The following is a 16627-nucleotide window of genomic DNA, read 5'->3' as shown; positions in this document are numbered from 1 at the left end:
GCCGAGGCTAATACAGTCTTGATACAGGAACAATTCAAAGGTTTCTGCGTATGCTCGCGTAAATTCGTTGAATATTTTGCAGACTTATGTGGTGGTCTGATCTATCTGATGACCATATGCCGTCCTTTTAAGGGAGTGTTTGCATTCTATCTTGTTGTGCCTATACATTGGCTAACCTAATGGGCCTCCAGTTCCTGAGAAAATGGTTGGAGTACTACCTGCTCAGTCATAGGAGCTAATATATGGGCTTTCCTTACTGCTACCGCTGACTGACACACACACACACACACACACACACACACACACACACACACACACACACACACACACACACACACACACACACACACACGTGTGCGCACACATGTGTAAAAATGCAGACTTGGACATGAATAAAGTGACACAGTGTGCCATTTTATGTGATTTACCTACTAGTATATTTCTGGTGTTCAGGCAGTCTGACGCTCTAAGGATGTGGTGGAACAGTATGATGGTGACACCTGCTGGAGACCAACAGATATTGCAGCTTGAGGAATTTTGCTTGGCACAGGTTTGTCTACAAGGCTAAGAAGTCGTGTGCATGTCTGACATGCTAGCTCTGTAGAAAACAGAACAAACTCTTGCAAATAATATTATGAAAGAGTTATACTTCTATACTTTAATATGACAAAAATGATACCTGCAACAAAAAAAGAGAAAAAATCCCATTGCATGCCCATCTTATACAGTCCCCTCCACAATGATTGGCACCCCTGGTAAAGATGAGTAAAAAGGGTTATAAGAAATTCAACTTTAGGTGAATTAGATTAATGTCTCTTAAAAGACACTGATAACATCTTGCTAGCTTGTGAACTTATGTTACTAAAAACCTGCACATTATACCTATGCTTCACCTTCATCAAGTTCAATTTCAGATTTTTTTTTTTTTTATAATTTTTTAGTTGAATAACAGTTTGTTCTTACAGTTATAGTTAAAATATTTTACAAATGTCCTTTGGGTATTTCCAGAGGTTTTTGTGCAAGCGTTTCTGAAGTTCTGGAATTCATCATCTTGAATTTGAAAACGAGGTGATTTATACAAAGAATTCCAAGATGAGGCAGTAGACCTAACATCCAACTACCAATACAGCCCCTAACATTGATGCTTGCTCCACATCAAGTGTGCAGTGGGAGAAATACCAAGTATTGCTGCAAACGCAGACAGGCCACTATTCAAATCCATTCTATATGGCCGACGCTGAGCGTTTTACATATGAGGTCAAGGGGCATTGAGTCGTAAGGAGTGTGATTAATCTGTGTACATTTTCTGAAGCATTATGTTTATATAATTAATGAAAATGAACACCCTATTTCTAACAGATCATACGTGCCACAATTATGGGCACCCCCTTGAAATAAACGAAATGTAACAGAAGCATTTTTCCCATTTATATTTAACTTTTTTAAGTTGATCAGAGTGTTTGGTAACTTTTAAGCAGTAGTCCGTGACTTCTTGAGTATAAATCCCTTATTCATTCTTCAACATGGGAAAGATAAGAGAACACACAAATCAAATAAGGGAAGTGTGTTGGCCTTCATCAGTCAGAGAATGGCTATAAATAATGGCTACTCGCCTGAAAATATACTGTAAGGGGAAATAATTAAAAGTTCAAATCAACTGGAACTGTGACAAACTTGCTTGGGAGAGAAACCAAGTTTTATTTTGTCCCCACGCACAGTGAGGAGGGTGGTAAGAGATGGTCAAAAATCCCCAAGGATCACTGTTGGAGGGTTACAGAAAAAAAGTAGCATCTTGGGGTCACCAAGTCTCCAAAGCTACCACCTGTCCATGCTGACAGATTATTTGGAAGACATGCCAGACAAAAGCCTTTCCTGTCTTGTAACCGCAAACGTAATCGCCTGGAGTTTAATATATGCTACTGGGACTTTTACTGAAAGGTGTTCTACTGTCAGATGAAACAAACATTGAGCTTTTTTGGCAACAGCCAGTCAAGGTGGATTTGGCGTAAAAAGAAGGAGGCCAATACTGAAAAGAACCTGATCCCCTCTCTTATGGTGTGGTAGAGGGTCTTTGATGTTGTGGGGCTGTTTTTCCTCCCAAGGCCTTGGGAACCTCATTAGGATACATGGCATCGTGGATACCAGGACATTTTAGATCAAAAATCGAGCTACCACTGCCAAGAAAACTAAAACTGGGTCGTGGTTGGATCTTCCAGCAGGACAATGACCAAAAACACATGTCCAGGTTTACTCAAAAATGGTTTACTGAGCACAAACTCAAGCTTCTGCCTTCTGCCATCTGAGTCCTGTGTCCTTAATCCATAGAAAACCTGTGGGAAGAACAAAAGAGCAGAGTACACAAGAGAGGACCTAGGACCCTGGACGAGAGTGAGAATTCTGTAGAGGAATGGTCTCAAATTCCCAATTCTGCATTCTCCAACCTTATATGATGTTATAGGAGAAGACTCATCCTGTTTTATTGGCAAAGTGTACAATGCAGGGGTGCCAATAATTGCGACACAGGTGGTTTGGTTGAAAATAATAATTTTTTTTTTTTCTCAGAATAAATGTAATTATTTCAGTGTGAGACTCAGCTAATTCACCAAAAGGTGATTTCCTTAGGATAAGCCTTTTTACTTATCTTAACGAGTGGCGCCGAAAATCGTGAAGGGGACTGTTGGTCCAGTGCTAAAAAGATATCATCCAACTAACAGGGCAGGGCACTCTTTCAACAAGTTTGTGACTCAGTATTTCTTAAGTCTGTTTTCTTAGAAACATGCCCTGTTTTAAGTGAGACTTCCATTTGGTGACAGGAATACTTAAGTATGTCATACATACTGGCACTTTTATGCAAACAAAGCTTGTTAGACAGTGAAAAATAAAATCTTATGTGATAAACCCAAAATTACATTCATGAGTGCAACAGTGCTGTTTATCAGCCTCTTCCTACCACCAAGAAACGGTAACCATTTACTCTGCGTTAACGCCTTGATTGCTTAGAGAACTGATGCAACAGCAGTCTGCAGAGCATGGTTACAATGAACCCAGTGTGAGCGGGTACAGTGTGATGTGGTTTCTGTTCTGTTACATCAGATAAAGGAGCTGCGTTTGAGCAGAACTCCTATGCGTCAGCCTGTTGTGTGTGTGTGTGTGTGTTTCTGACCGACAAAAACAGCCTTTAAAAGAGCCTCAACTGCATGTGCAGCCATTCAGACTCTTATCTCTGGAGCTTTTCGTTTTGTTGCGGGTAAAAAAGAACAATGCTTAGTTGAACAGTCTGTCAATGGTGGGTTTTCCTCTGTACCCACCCTTCCTACAGCTCAGCTGAACATACAACATGGAATGCCTTGTCATTTCCTCACAAAAGGCACACAGAGTGAAAAGATTAGAGGAGAGACATGGGAGTGATGCAAGAGTAAAAAAAGAGAGACCAATAAACATACACACACATGCATACAGGAAAAAACAGTGAGAAAGAGTGAAATCAAGAGGAAGTGACAAAGGCAGGCAGGCAGGCAGAAAAAGAAAGAGAGCAACGAGCGGTAAACGCGTGAAAGACGAGAGAGGGGAGTAAATGGCACAACTGGCACAGTTGAGAGGAAAGACCCTGTTTGTCCAGTACTGCCCTCGTAATGCTGTGTTGAAAGGAACGGAGAGACAGGCAACGGGGAACGAGAGAAGCCAAGGAGGAGCCCCAGTGTAGCGCTGCTCTTATCAGTGCACTAGTTACAGCACACCGATAGGCTATCTCCTACCCTCACTCCGATCCGTGTGGAATACTGTGCACAGATAGCATGGCTGCACAGAGGAATGAGGTTTTTTTTTTTTCTCCTCCCAGCTCGAGATAACACGGCCCTCCGGGCAGACTGCAGCTTGTCTGTTTCTTCTTCTTTTCAAACACAAATATATTCCCCTGAGTAGATTCTTTCACACTGCTGCTGCCTCAGTGCTTGCTTGAAAAGGGAACTACTTCAACTGTGGGTGCAGTGTTATTTAAGTGTAACCAAAATGATATAGTGCTGAGGACAATAGTCAAGCTTTGTATAATTTGTTTTTGGTTTTGTTAATTTTTTTTATCCAAAATGGAGTTTATGTTGGTTAAGCAAAAATACAAATGGGGCTTCTTTTGATAGAGTTGGCTGATTAGTTGTAAAAAAAAAAAAAAAACATAAACAAATGAACAAACAAACAAAAAAACATTATTATATCCAGTAGGACAGGCATTAATTATATGCGTTCTATTCTACTCACAGTTATAACAAGGCAACAAGTGTACTCATTTGACTGGAACACAAAGTAACTTAGCAACAAGAAGGTACTTCTACTTCAGTTTAGCAACATTAAAGGGAGATTGTTGATCAAGTGAAATCATTTTCAAAATCAGGGGAAACTCAAAAAGGTCTTCATCTCCTGTGTGCTATCTTCACTGCAATGCACTTACGATAAACATAGTGTACAAAAGGCAGAAGTTTTATTTTTTAAAAAGAAAATGTAAAAGGGAGGTAAAAAGAGAACGTTATAATAAATTAAGATAAAAGTGGTGTTTTCCATCACTGAATTTAACTTGTTTCCACAAGTGTCTCAAACTATAGCTTCAGGAAAGGATTGTGTCTATACAAATAAACATTTAAGGCAAACAGCCATGATGCTTCAGTCCAACCAAAAACCACGAGGGACCATTCTAGCTGTTTAAAACATGGGGTGGTCAGTGTGAAGTAAGTTGCAGCAGCTTCATAGTCAAGCCACACTGCTGGTAAGCTTTCTTATGAGCTTTGTTTCTTTGGGGCATTCCATATACAAGAGTCATCTACACAAACATATTGAATGTCAAAGCTTGTTTATGCGAATTCTATGAAGAAATGGCCACATTAAATCAAAGTAGGACATATCAATTCACTTTTTCTATTGAATGTCTCACATCTTGATGCTTGTAGGTCTTCTTATTCATATAGATATATATTTTTTTTACTACAATAAAAGGATTCAGGGAACATGACCTAGAATGTTCTCTGGCTCAACTGCTACCTTTAGATTAAAATATGTCCCAGAAGAGTTTTCTGGTGAACAAACATCCTCTTTGTCAGTTGGAAGACAAGATGTAATTCGGCAGGTGATGTATAGACCATCCAACATTGAATAAAATAAGGGCTATGTAAACATGTCAGCATTCACTCAGAGTAGATATGTAGACATCCCGCTTTCACTTAACTTGATGTATTTGCCAAACTAGTCATAAACTTTTTTTCGTTCACGAAAAAAAAAAATGCTCCTCTGCGCTGATGACTGAAGGCCCTCCGGTGCCAGTCTCTCAGGTGCCAGTCATTTCAATCAAAAATTCCGCATGCTGAAGAACCCCACGCTGGTCGGCGACTCCTTTACCGTTACCGTGACGAGATTGGCCGTGACATCGGTGACAAAAACATGCTCGATCAGACTTCGAGTTGGCTTCCAATCCTGGCTTCCCTGGACAGCAATGGACAAGTCCTGCCCATTGCTGGGAAATGGTGAATCCTGGTCCGAGTCCGAGCTGCTCCCCTCTTCACCGGTGCTCATCTCGATCAGAACCTTTGCCTTTCCTCCGTCCTTGGAGGACGACCTCTCGCGTATGCCCACGGGTTCTCTGATCTCTGTAGGCAGTTTTATTGATGGAGTCTTCTCCACCCTGTTTGGAGGCCTCTTTGCTGACCTTTCTGGAGTGGGACCCAAGTCGGTGGTGTCCTCGGCTTTGATTTTATCCTCTCCCGGCTGGCTTTTTTTGGCCTGCTGCTGTGGTCCTGAACTGGCCGTGGCTGGTTGATGGCTTGACTCTTGCCGTGAGTTACCACTAAGGGTCTTTCGCGTTTGGTTGGCGGCGCCTCTGAAGTTGCCTCCTGCCATGTTTCCATTGCCTGCGGTCCCAGCACATTGTAATGGCTTGTTCGCACTCTGCAGGTTCAATGCCTGCATATTCATGGCCTGGTTAGTGGGACTCTTCACAGAAGGGGAGGATGCTGCTGCTGCTGTTGTTTTATTGCCAGGCACCCTCTGCAGGGGGGTCTGTCCAGGGGAAACATTGTGCTTTTTCTGTCCATTGGGAGACCCCAAGACAGACTGAGGTGTCCCCTGATTGCTGGTGTTGGCGGAGAGTTTGGAATTGTGTAAATTCAGGGATGCCACACCTGGTGATTTGCATGATGGTGATGATGATGATGATGATGATGATGATTTCAAGTCTAACCTAGCACTGCTGTCTGACTCAGACACTGATAGTTTGAAGTCCGGAGCCCCTTTACCCTGCGGAGGCCTGCTGAAGGATGGCGACGTGGGGCTCAGAGATCGCCCGGGACTCACGCTGCTCAGAGAGGGTTTCACAGCTCCGCTCTGGCTGAAGGCACCTCGGCCGTGCAGAGCCAGCGAGTCGCGGTTGGCACTCCGGGCCATGCCCGTGTAGGTGAAGCTCGCTGGCTGCAGGGGCTTCTTGATTGTGTTGGGCCGGAGCTCGGTGGGAGAGTCTTTGATTGTGGGCTTGATGATCTTGCGGGGGGGCTTGCCCTGGCGGAGGGCCCTCAGCTCAGGAGGCAGCGCTTTCCTCCCACGCTTTTTCTTCGCCGGCTCCTGCTTCGCTACTACAATCTGTGCCTTCTTCTGGGGCACGGGGTGAAGCTCCCGCGGGCGAGGGGCCGGCCGGGCCTTTCGGTCACTCTCATCTTCATTGTCGTCGTCTTCCGAAGAGGAGGATGAAGAGGAGGAGGATGAGGAGTCAGAAGACGAGGAGGACGAGGAGCTGCTGGACTTTGTGTCCTCTGGAACGGTTTCCTGCAGAGGTAATCAAAGATTATCACCTTGCCTTTGCATCTCAATATACACATCCCACTGGCAGTGACTGATGAAATGTACATACCACAATTTTTCGTGGTCGCCCCCGAGGCCTTTTGCCTTTTTTGCGATATAACATCTCTTTTTCTTGTTCACTGTAAAAGTACAGAAAGTTGGCATTGCTTTAGTCTCAGTCATTCTGAATAACACACAGCTTTGCACTTGTAAACGACACAAAATGGTACACCATTATGCACATTGCAGATTGTTAACAACTATCAAAAATATAACTTGTAAGGTCTGTGTGAATTCCCCTGGTAGTTAAAGGGAAATGCTTAGACTTGCTGAAATACAGTTCCCTTTTTCTAAAAATTAACATAACAACCCACTCAGTTCCTGCTTTCACTTTTTGCCCTTTTCTTTTTGAGAGACATCTGCTATAGGCAATTTTGTTTGTCACTTCAATTTTGCTTTAAATGAATATAAAGCAAATCATTTAATCACAATTCCCAGAATCTAACTTTGTAAGCAGTGTGTACATATATTGGAACTACAAAAGCCTAACTGGGGTGCTGTTAACGCCTGCTACAGCGATTCAGAGCACATTGTTTGCACTTGGGGAGGGGAGGGCTGTGTGTGTTGTGGGGGTAGCTCACCTCTTGTTAAATGCAGCCAATAATCTTGGGTCAAGAAGGTTTTCCTGAGGCTCCCAGCTATTGTGCCTGAAACAGATAATGAAAGTGATTACAGCAACTTGCAGCGACCATAACTCAGTCTCACTCTCAGTGACAGTTTTGAGGCTGCATTCTGACTTTTTATATAAAATTCATATCATGAATGCCTTTTTACACAGATTTTTCAGTATTATTTTGATAAGGCAGTTGAGAAAGGGAAACCTGTCCTCAATGAGGTCTTCACAGTTTGATATGAAGCACTCACATAAAACATACTATTTTTTCTATATAGTAATGATACCTCCTGATAGTCATGATCTGTGTGTCTATCCATTAATGTTTTATAAACAAAATAGTAAGACATAACTACAACGTGTTACAAGCCATTAAAAGGCACCAAGATAGACCAAAGGCAAAAAATACCAAGTAGCCTCGGCCTAAGTGTATTCAAACTACACATGTGACAAAATAAGATTAAATTACTGGGTTGGCGGGTGGAATTGGACAAAGGCCGGGCTGATTGACAGACAGGTTGTCCATAGAAGGGGATTATCAGCAACAATGTAGTAGAAAAGACAAGAGAGAGGGCACCGACTGAAACGAGAAGACGTTTGTCTCGAGGTTTACCAGCGGGTAGAGGGGCAGCTGTAGTTCAGCAAAAGCGCAATGCAAGTGGGCAAATCGAAGGCGTGTGTCTCTTTGCTCGTGCGTTTAGAAACAAATTAAATAAATTTCTGCAAATTACAGAGGGCTATGCTATTAAGCGTTGCAACTGAAAGTATGGGTACAATTGTGAATAGTTGCGGTCAAAAATGTGGTCGTAATTTGTTAAAAAATGGGATGCTACAATGACCTGCTCGTTTAATAGCTCTGTAATTACACACAGCTCAATAGAGCAATGATTAGTAGGCTAATGTAGCAGCGTAGCCTACATTTGAATATTTTTCATAGTAAAAACGGTTCGCCGCTTAGCTGCTCAATGTAAGGAACAAGTGAAGGGGCTCTCTGGCTTCTCTTTCGTTGAAAACTTTAGACAAAGAACAATAGCGACGAATCGAAAAATAAACTAATACAACGAGTAGGCCTACATGCAATACTTTAACGTTACGTATTGATCATCTGGATCTCAGCAAATCATACAATTCATGTATGGACCTGGAAGCTAACCATTCTTAACGCCATGGAAGCAACAAGCGACACGTTGTTGTTGTTTTCATTGTTTGAGTCTACCCCGCAGCTGCAGCAGCCAGCAGTTGTACTTACTTGGATGACCAGCCTCTCCACTTCACCAGATATTCCACTTTTCCCTGCAAAATGAAGTGTACATTAGTAATGTGTCCTCATTTTGTGTACCAGTATTGTATTGTGTCTACCAAACATGTGAAGCCGGACCTTTCGTAGTCGTTTGTTCAGTATACATTCGGCATCAAAAACCTGTTCTCCGACGGCGCTCAACTCCTCCATGTCTGCTGTAGCCTTCTCTGAGACCTTGTATGAAAGAAAAGGAAAAGGGGGAGGAAAGGAAACGCAAACACCATGTATGTCCCTTATCGGATGCCGTCCATGTGCGACGTCACCTATCATGCTGTGCTTTCAGTGACATAATTGATTAGCGTAATATCTGGCATTAGGCCCATGTGTGCTTGCAGTATGGATATAAATATACAGGCTATGTACTAGAAATATATAGGCTGTTTGGTGCTTGTAAGTAATAGTAAAATGAACGGGTTTTTTTTTCTTTCTTTTCTTTCTCTCTTTCCTTTTTTCTTTCTTTCCAGTAGCAATTATAAATCAATAAATACTACCACTAATAGCAGCCAACATATTGGTTTCATTTAAACATTTCGTGCTCCCGTGGAATGAGCAATCATCTGAGCTGGGCACTCCTCTGTTCTCAAAAATCCCCTTCTTATCTACTAAGTACTTATCTCCACCTGTGGACCCTAAAAACCGTTTAAAAGATGTATGAGGATGGTTATAAGCACTACTGTGTTTGCTACTGTACTGTTCAGTAATCGAATATGTTAGCACTTTTTCTTATGTAAACATTAAATTTAATATGACCAGAAATAATTTGAAATTATGAAAAAAATAGACTACAAGGAAAACCAAAAATATATCAGTTGAAATATATTTATTTTAGAAAATCATACATAATACTCAACACAAAAATGGAGTGTATGTCCAAATTGAAAACTATTTAGTAAAACAGTTAATGGTTTGTAAAAAGTATTCACTGCCGATGTCATATATTTCATTAAGTGAAGAGAATGGTTCAGATACATGGCTACTCATGGACATTCCAGAAGGCCTGTTTGAAGGCCTGCAAATCATAAAATAAAACCTCAATAAATATAAATTGTGATAGCGTAGGGTTGACCTGCCACAATGCCCAGCTCCTCTCAACACCCTGTTCATCATATCAGTTTGTCCATTATTGTCCAATATTTAAATACTTTGTATTTTCTTTCAGCTTACTGCATGTAATTCAATTTGAGATTTATGATTCAGTTCATCCTTCCTTCACAGGATTCTAAATGTTTTAGATTTTAAATCTAAAATGTAGGGCAAAATATCTTTATATGTGACATTCATAGACATCTCAATGATTCTCTGTGTTTCCTAGGGTTGGGTTTAGTGTCAGTCAGCCAAGAAAAAAATCCGTAGTCTTCACATTGATGTTTGTTTTATATTTGTGCTATCCTCTTCGTGTTCTGCAGTCTCACTCCTGAAACAAAAAATATTGCAAATGCAGATTTAGTTTCAGGCATTCATTACCCAGTATGCTTTTGTTACAGTTTGTTTGTCTGTCGGCCGAATTAAACAAAAATTACCAGAAAGATTTGGGCCATGGAAGAACTAGTTACATTTGGGAACGGATCGGGATCAAGGGGCAGATCCAAGAATAATTTTTGTACTTTCTTTAACATTCGAAAGAAGGCATTTGGCCTTGGAGGAGGTCTGCACTTTCCGTGCGCTTCTAGTTTAGTAATTGTGTTTGTTGTCATAAGTGATATTCCTGTATGATAATGCCAATTCAAATCCTTCCTAATTGTACATGAGCATAGGATTCCTGGTCATGCTTAGGATTGTAAAGCACTGTTTTCAAAGTATAAAAATAGTGCTGTATTTTTTGAAAAGTGATTGAAATAGCTGTATTGGAAGCAATTAATCACAGTATTAATCACAGTATTAATCACATATCTCTCCTACCAGACACATCAACATGCAGGCTTCTTTTAATGAGTCCTGAATGGTGTTCTATGTGGGAGAAAGTTGTAAACACCTTTTAAATGGTCCATTCTCTTTTGTCTTTTTGCCAACCCCCAACCTCCCATCAAAATTGTGCAGTTGGGATGTGAGAACGTTAAATGTGTTTTTAGTCTTTGAATTAGCACAGGTCATTTCATTAAGAACATTTAGTAGAGCGTAGAGGGAGATTTTTTAAAATCATTTCAAAATATGCCAATTTGGGGTTTGAATGGTCACTTAAAGAAAAGGAGATATATCTCATTACACCCACCTTTCCTGTGTTTTCTGTCTTTTTAGAACATTATGAATCATAAAAACAAAAAAGACCAGAATCAGAAATCCGCCAACAGCCCCCAGGCCGATGAAGATCCTGGGTCTAATGAGACCTAAAGAGAGCAGAAGTACATGGAGGATTTAGACAGTTGTGAGTATGAGACATTTATAATCCTTTCCGAAGACCTTTGGAGTTTGAGGTGTATAGAGTAAATATTTTACTTGGTTTATCAAGAGCATGTGTCAAAGTATTAATTTATCAGAGCTGAACAGAGGAGGAGACAAGATATAGAACACTAGTACCTATGTGGGCGGCAGTGGTACAGTAGGTAGAGAAGTCGTTTAGTAATCAGCAGGTTGCTAGTTCGATTCCCTGTCGAAGCGTCCTTGAGCAAGACACTGAACCCCTAATTGCTCCTGATGTGCACTGTGCCATCAGTGTAAATGTAAAATGTGTATACAGCCTTGTAAGTCGCTTTGGATAAAAGCGTCTGCTAAATGACTAAATGTAAATGTATGTACCAGTGAAGTCAGACAGAATTAGAACACTAGTACCTATGTCCCGGTGAAGTCAGACAGAATTAGAACACTAGTACCTATGTATGTACCAGTGAAGTCAGACAGAATTAGAACACTAGTACCTATGTACCAGTGAAGTCAGACAGAATGTATGCAGGTCTTAAAAGCACAGTGCAGTGCAATGGATCAAAATCATTGTAAGCATAATTCCATAGCTCCATACTGGCCCTTTGGCCTGGCTTATTCTCTGGCAGGGGAGAGTGGAGCATTCTGTCACAATGACTGCAAACAATACATCAGAATGAGTTTTGGGCAAACATTTTGTGTTCATTTTATTGCCATATAATATTTCACTGCAAAATGACTATGCAGTAACTTAGCCTACATGCAGCACGGGCCATTTGCGGAAACATTTGTTGTCTGTCTGATGATCATCTGAGTCATCTGTATGTTTCATGTAATGCTGTGTTGCCTTATTTTTCTTCCCCAAACTCGACTTGGACACATTCTTTCCTTTCTGCACCGGCTTTTTAAAAAAAATCTCTGCCCACATAGGAGGGATTTTCTGCTTGCTGCACTACTCTGTAATAAACCAAAGTCAATGTCTGTTGACGCAGTGATGTTCCCTACCAGTTGCATCTCCAATTCAGGGGAGAAAACCTGCCAGGGCTTTGAATAGTCAACAGATCATATGTGACAACTTGCTCCCTGGTCACTTGTGATAACTTGCTCCAAACTCACTTATTAATCACTAATTAATAACAAGGCTAGTAAAAGCATCAAACACCCACTACACAACCCACACCTCTAATCATAGGAAAGTTAAAATGTAAAATGTAAAAACCCAAATCAAAAGCCGTATTTTTACTTTGGAAGGGGAAAAGTGGGAAATTGTGCTTACTTCAGTTTAGAGGCTGATTAAAGGTAAACAGTATGTTGACTCAGGGGGTTGTGTCACATAATGTAGCAATTTCAGTTTTGAGATTGTGCCCCAGGTTTTGGAGAAACCGCCAGTGTGACAATTTACCCTGCTCTCCCCTACTATGAACTGAATCCATGTAGTTAATGTCAGTCAACCTCAATGGTAATTAATGGTAACATTAAAAGGCCCTTCCAAAATATTCCAAAAGCGCATAAATGGGCAAAATCAGAATATCTGGTGAGAAATGAATTGGATGTAGTGGCGAGTAGCCTTTAATAACAGCAATAAGGCTAAATATACTAACTAAATATACCAACTATACTAAACTAAAATATAGCATATTGTTTTGCAAGGACGCATTTCTCACCTTCTGTTGGTGGTACTAGCATTTGACGGGTGTAGTTCAGTTGTCCATCGTTGGGCTCAGGTGTGATGCCCAATAAGTGGCACATCAGTGGATAGATGTTCACTGTCTCGAAGGGACTGACCTCCAGGTTCTTCTGGAAACTTGGCCCTACTGCCCGGAAGAAGGGTTTCATGTCCAGACCTCTATTGTCAAAACCGTGCTCGCCCTTGTTCCACTGCACCGGAAAGTACTGCAAGTAAAAATACAAGCAGGAAGAAACTCAGAATAATGTGCAGAAAGAACTAAGAGAAATGTCTAATCCAGAGTGATCTTCATGTATTTCTTTGGGTGAAGAGGTGATCTCTGAGGTGAATTTAATTATCTTTGTAGTTTGCAAACTTGTGCTTCTGCCACCATTGTCTTTACTCTGCTGTTATCATGTTAAAACAGCAGATGGCGACAATGTCCAACTGATAACTTTATGTGGCACGTTCATAAGACTGATTCTTCTACTAAACAAAATACCCTTTCTTCTTTTTGAAGAAGAAGCCGATAGAGGCAAAACAGATAGGCAAAACAGATATGAACTACTTAATGGAACACTTAACTTATGCAATATGCAGTAACACGCTCTACCATCCCAATCCCAATTATCTCAAAGCTGTTGAAAGCCAGATCATAAACCATCGATAACATTGAAGGACATACGGAGATAAACATAAAACTAGGACGTGAAGCACTGGGACACTGGTTTGCTTGTTGTTGCTTACTGTTCCCTGCAGTGTGTATCACTGCTGGTGTACCTCCCTTTCTCTCTTTGCCAGAACAAGCTCTTACCTAATCACCATAACCTCAAACCCACCAACAGATGTAATTACCACCTCTAGAAATAAACTGTGGGCTGTTTGGGGGTTTGAAAGCATTACGTCTTTGTTGTCTGTGATTCATACCCTGTAGATACACTGTACTTTTGAGTCTGGGGAATGCAGGTGTGGGTGCTTGTTGGAGAAAAATATATATGGGTGCTTGCATGCCCAGATTTGGAAAGCCTGACACATTCCCTTCCCTGCATTGTATTTTTATTGTGAGCTACAGAACTACTGTGAGCTCAGTGAGACGTAAATATTAATGTGGAATTGTGGGGCATGAAAAGCTGCACCAGGCAATAGAGAACTCTGCATGCCATCAGCCAAACCTGGATTATCCTGGGAAGGTGATAATGCACTTGATTAAAATTGTAATGTATTAAGATTAGAATTTAATTCCTTGTTTCTGGTCGAAAAGATTCCATTTTTTCCCTTCATAGCTGCGAGCCAAATTAACTTGGTAATTCCATCGATATTTTTGGACCCCTTTGAAGAATGGCATGTTATTAGAATACTCATCATGCATACTGGGGAGAACTATCATAATGACACAGGCTGGGGGATCATAGAGGAGTGGGTTGGTGTCCTAGAAACTGTGAATAGTGAAATATGAAAAGTTTCCTGCCTGCATAGAGGCCCATGCATCTCTCAGACAGCTGCAGGCAGAATGTAGCTTGGTGCTAACACAGCATGCCATACTCTTGTTCACTCCCTCTTTTTCTCTTTTTCTCTTTGTTCACTCTTGGGCTTTTTTTTATCTTTCTTTACTCCACTGCCTTTTCAATAATTGTATGTCTTTATATCTCACCCCATTAATGAGATATCCAGGGTCAGCCCAGAGGACGATGGGTAAAATGCGTTCGCTTTTGGAAAAGTGTAGGCGGCTCGGCATCTCCTCCTTCTTGTAGACGTTCAGGTGTGGGTGCGCCCCCTTCAGGGCATTGTACACCTTGTCCAGCCGCCCCTCCTTGGGAAGTAGCATTCCCGTGGGCCCGTAGTCCACGATGTGGAAAGCTAGATCACTGAAAGAGAAGTTAGGAATTTTGCGCAGGACGATCTCGTTGACATTTTTGCGATACACGGTAGACATGCCGTGGTCGGCGGTGATGATGATGTTCAGCCGCTCGCCTATGCCGTGCCTCTCGGCCGAGGCGCGCAGGTAGCCCACAGTGCGGTCCACCTGCTTCACCATCTCCTTCCGCTGGGGAGAGTCGGGCCCGAACTTGTGGCCAGCGCCGTCTGGCTCGCCAAAGTACATGGCCACGAAATCCAGGTCCTGGTCACGGAACCAGGAGCCCATGACTTTGTCCACATTTCCACGCCAGACAGTCTCATTAGAGTAGTCGTAGACGGCTGGCTCCACTTCGCCCACTCCCACCTTCTCTCCCTGGTAGAGGGAGGCTGTGCCGGGGAAGTGGAGAGAGCCGGCCTTCAAACCCTGAGCATTTGAGAGGATAATATGACAGAAATATGCAGAGCGGTTAGGACAAAGGTCATGTAGCTATTCATGGAGTTATTCCTTTTACTGTCTTTTAGAGGAATAGGCTAGATATTAACACACACACAAACCAAGAAGGATTAATGGAAATGGCTTACCTGTCTCTGGGCAGTGATCCAGATGGGCAGGGAGCCATTGTCCCACCACTCATTCACAAACTGCGTCTGCCAGTATGACTTCTTTTCTAAGGTGGTGGTGTTAAACCACATGTTGTGAATAACCCCATGGTTCTCAATGTAGCGCCCTGAGAAAAGACACCTCCAGTGTCAATGCATTTAGTATTCATTGTCTGGTGCACTCTAGACTCTTCAATGCATATAAAAATGCAGTGAACCATTCCACTTCTGAGTGCTATGACACTCCTGGTCAGGGTGCTTTGGAACAGTGTTGGAGATTAGAGGAATTGAATTTCAATTGAGTCCCATTTATTTCCCACCTGCCAAAGATGACTTGAATTGGGGCAGGACTCAGCTTAAACAAGACAATTACAAATAGAACAAAGTGACATTTGGGAGCCATGATTAAATGATATAAATGTAGTTAAAAAGGAAGGTGCCAAATATGTGTAATTTAGAATAAAATGTAGTTATGCACACAGCTGCTGTATGTTCTTGGCACAGTTTAGAAGTAAATATCCAAGTAATAACATGTACGTATGAGCAGAATTAACCTAAGACTGACGTCAACATAGACTCAAAGCATATGCACACAGTTTAACTTTCTTTTAGTTTTCTCTTTACCTGTAATTATGGTGAAGTGTGTGGGGTTGGTGATGGTTAAAAAAGCTGGGGTTACATATGTGGCTTTGACGCCATCTCTCGCCATGGCATCCAGGTTCGGTGTGTCCACATCACGGTCGTAGTCCCATCGAAAACCGTCAAACGAGATGAGCAATAGTTTGTTTCGTCCAGAGTTGCCCCCACGACTGCTCAGAGGATGGCTCATCCCGGAGGAGCCTAGCAGGAGGCACAACCCCACTGTCCACAGCATGCTGTTTATCCAGTCTACCAGTATATCGACAGTGTGGGAAAACCTGCTTGGAAAACCAAAAAATCACTCCAGCGATCCCTCAAGATCCTAGGCTATTCCAGCTCACAGCAGGAGAGACCCCGGCTTTGTTCCACTCTCCAATTTCCCTTCTTCCCTCGCTGGGGCTTCTCTGCAGGTTGTCCGGAACAGAATTGCTCTTCTCCTCAAACCCACCTAAGCATGATCCTCCTGTGCACTGATGGCTTACAAGCAAAGTTTAGCAGCTTATCTTATCCCACAGTATCTGACGATTGATTGCGCTAGCAACTACTCAGCACTTTTCTTCAAGTGCACTTGTCTGCTGGAATGAATAGTGGCCTTGAGAAAATCATATGCACCAACTTCTGTATGGCTGTGTTGTAATCCAAGCAGACATTACTGGACAGATTCCAAAATGTAATCGATTTGGCATGAGCCAATGTATTTGTCCATCCAGGATTTGTTCTGGTAAAT

General features: G+C 41.9%; 2 protein-coding genes across 2 annotated transcripts; both read right to left on the bottom strand.

Annotated features, from left to right (window-relative positions):
* Positions 1-4051: 4051 nt before the first annotated feature.
* On the bottom strand, positions 4052-9019 carry cbx2 (chromobox homolog 2 (Drosophila Pc class)). The gene is made up of 5 exons (XM_012825975.3): positions 8862-9019; positions 8733-8776; positions 7452-7517; positions 6881-6950; positions 4052-6795 (listed from the first exon to the last, which is right to left on the bottom strand). The coding sequence occupies exons 1-5, from the start codon at positions 8931-8933 to the stop codon at positions 5329-5331; spliced, it is 1719 nt and encodes a 572-aa protein (XP_012681429.2). The 5' UTR covers positions 8934-9019; the 3' UTR covers positions 4052-5328.
* Positions 9020-9588: 569 nt separating this feature from the next.
* On the bottom strand, positions 9589-16505 carry LOC105898559 (ectonucleotide pyrophosphatase/phosphodiesterase family member 7). The gene is made up of 6 exons (XM_031571746.2): positions 15886-16505; positions 15244-15389; positions 14456-15085; positions 12803-13031; positions 10993-11107; positions 9589-10197 (listed from the first exon to the last, which is right to left on the bottom strand). Exons 1-6 carry the CDS (start codon positions 16133-16135, stop codon positions 10140-10142), a joined length of 1428 nt encoding a protein of 475 aa, XP_031427606.1. The 5' UTR covers positions 16136-16505; the 3' UTR covers positions 9589-10139.
* Between the last annotated feature and the right edge of the window lie 122 nt (positions 16506-16627).

This window comes from Clupea harengus, chromosome 1 (assembly GCF_900700415.2).
Source record: "Clupea harengus chromosome 1, Ch_v2.0.2, whole genome shotgun sequence".
Lineage (NCBI taxonomy): Eukaryota > Metazoa > Chordata > Actinopteri > Clupeiformes > Clupeidae > Clupea > Clupea harengus.
This window is presented reverse-complemented; position numbering and strand designations above follow the sequence as displayed.

Excerpts from the sequence above, each read along its gene's own strand:
- cbx2 (XM_012825975.3), bottom strand. The coding sequence starts at position 8,933 with ATGGAGGAGTTGAGCGCCGTCGGAGAACAGGTTTTTGATGCCGAATGT. Across the intron at positions 7,518-8,732 it reads TGGAGAGGCTGGTCATCCAA|GCACAATAGCTGGGAGCCTC; the intron begins GTAAGTACAACT and ends TATCTGTTTCAG. Across the intron at positions 6,951-7,451 it reads TTGGCTGCATTTAACAAGAG|TGAACAAGAAAAAGAGATGT; the intron begins GTGAGCTACCCC and ends GTACTTTTACAG.
- LOC105898559 (XM_031571746.2), bottom strand. The coding sequence starts at position 16,135 with ATGCTGTGGACAGTGGGGTTGTGCCTCCTGCTAGGCTCCTCCGGGATG. Across the intron at positions 15,086-15,243 it reads GGATCACTGCCCAGAGACAG|GGTTTGAAGGCCGGCTCTCT; the intron begins GTAAGCCATTTC and ends TCAAATGCTCAG. Across the intron at positions 13,032-14,455 it reads CTGGATATCTCATTAATGGG|TACTTTCCGGTGCAGTGGAA; the intron begins GTGAGATATAAA and ends TTTTACTTGCAG.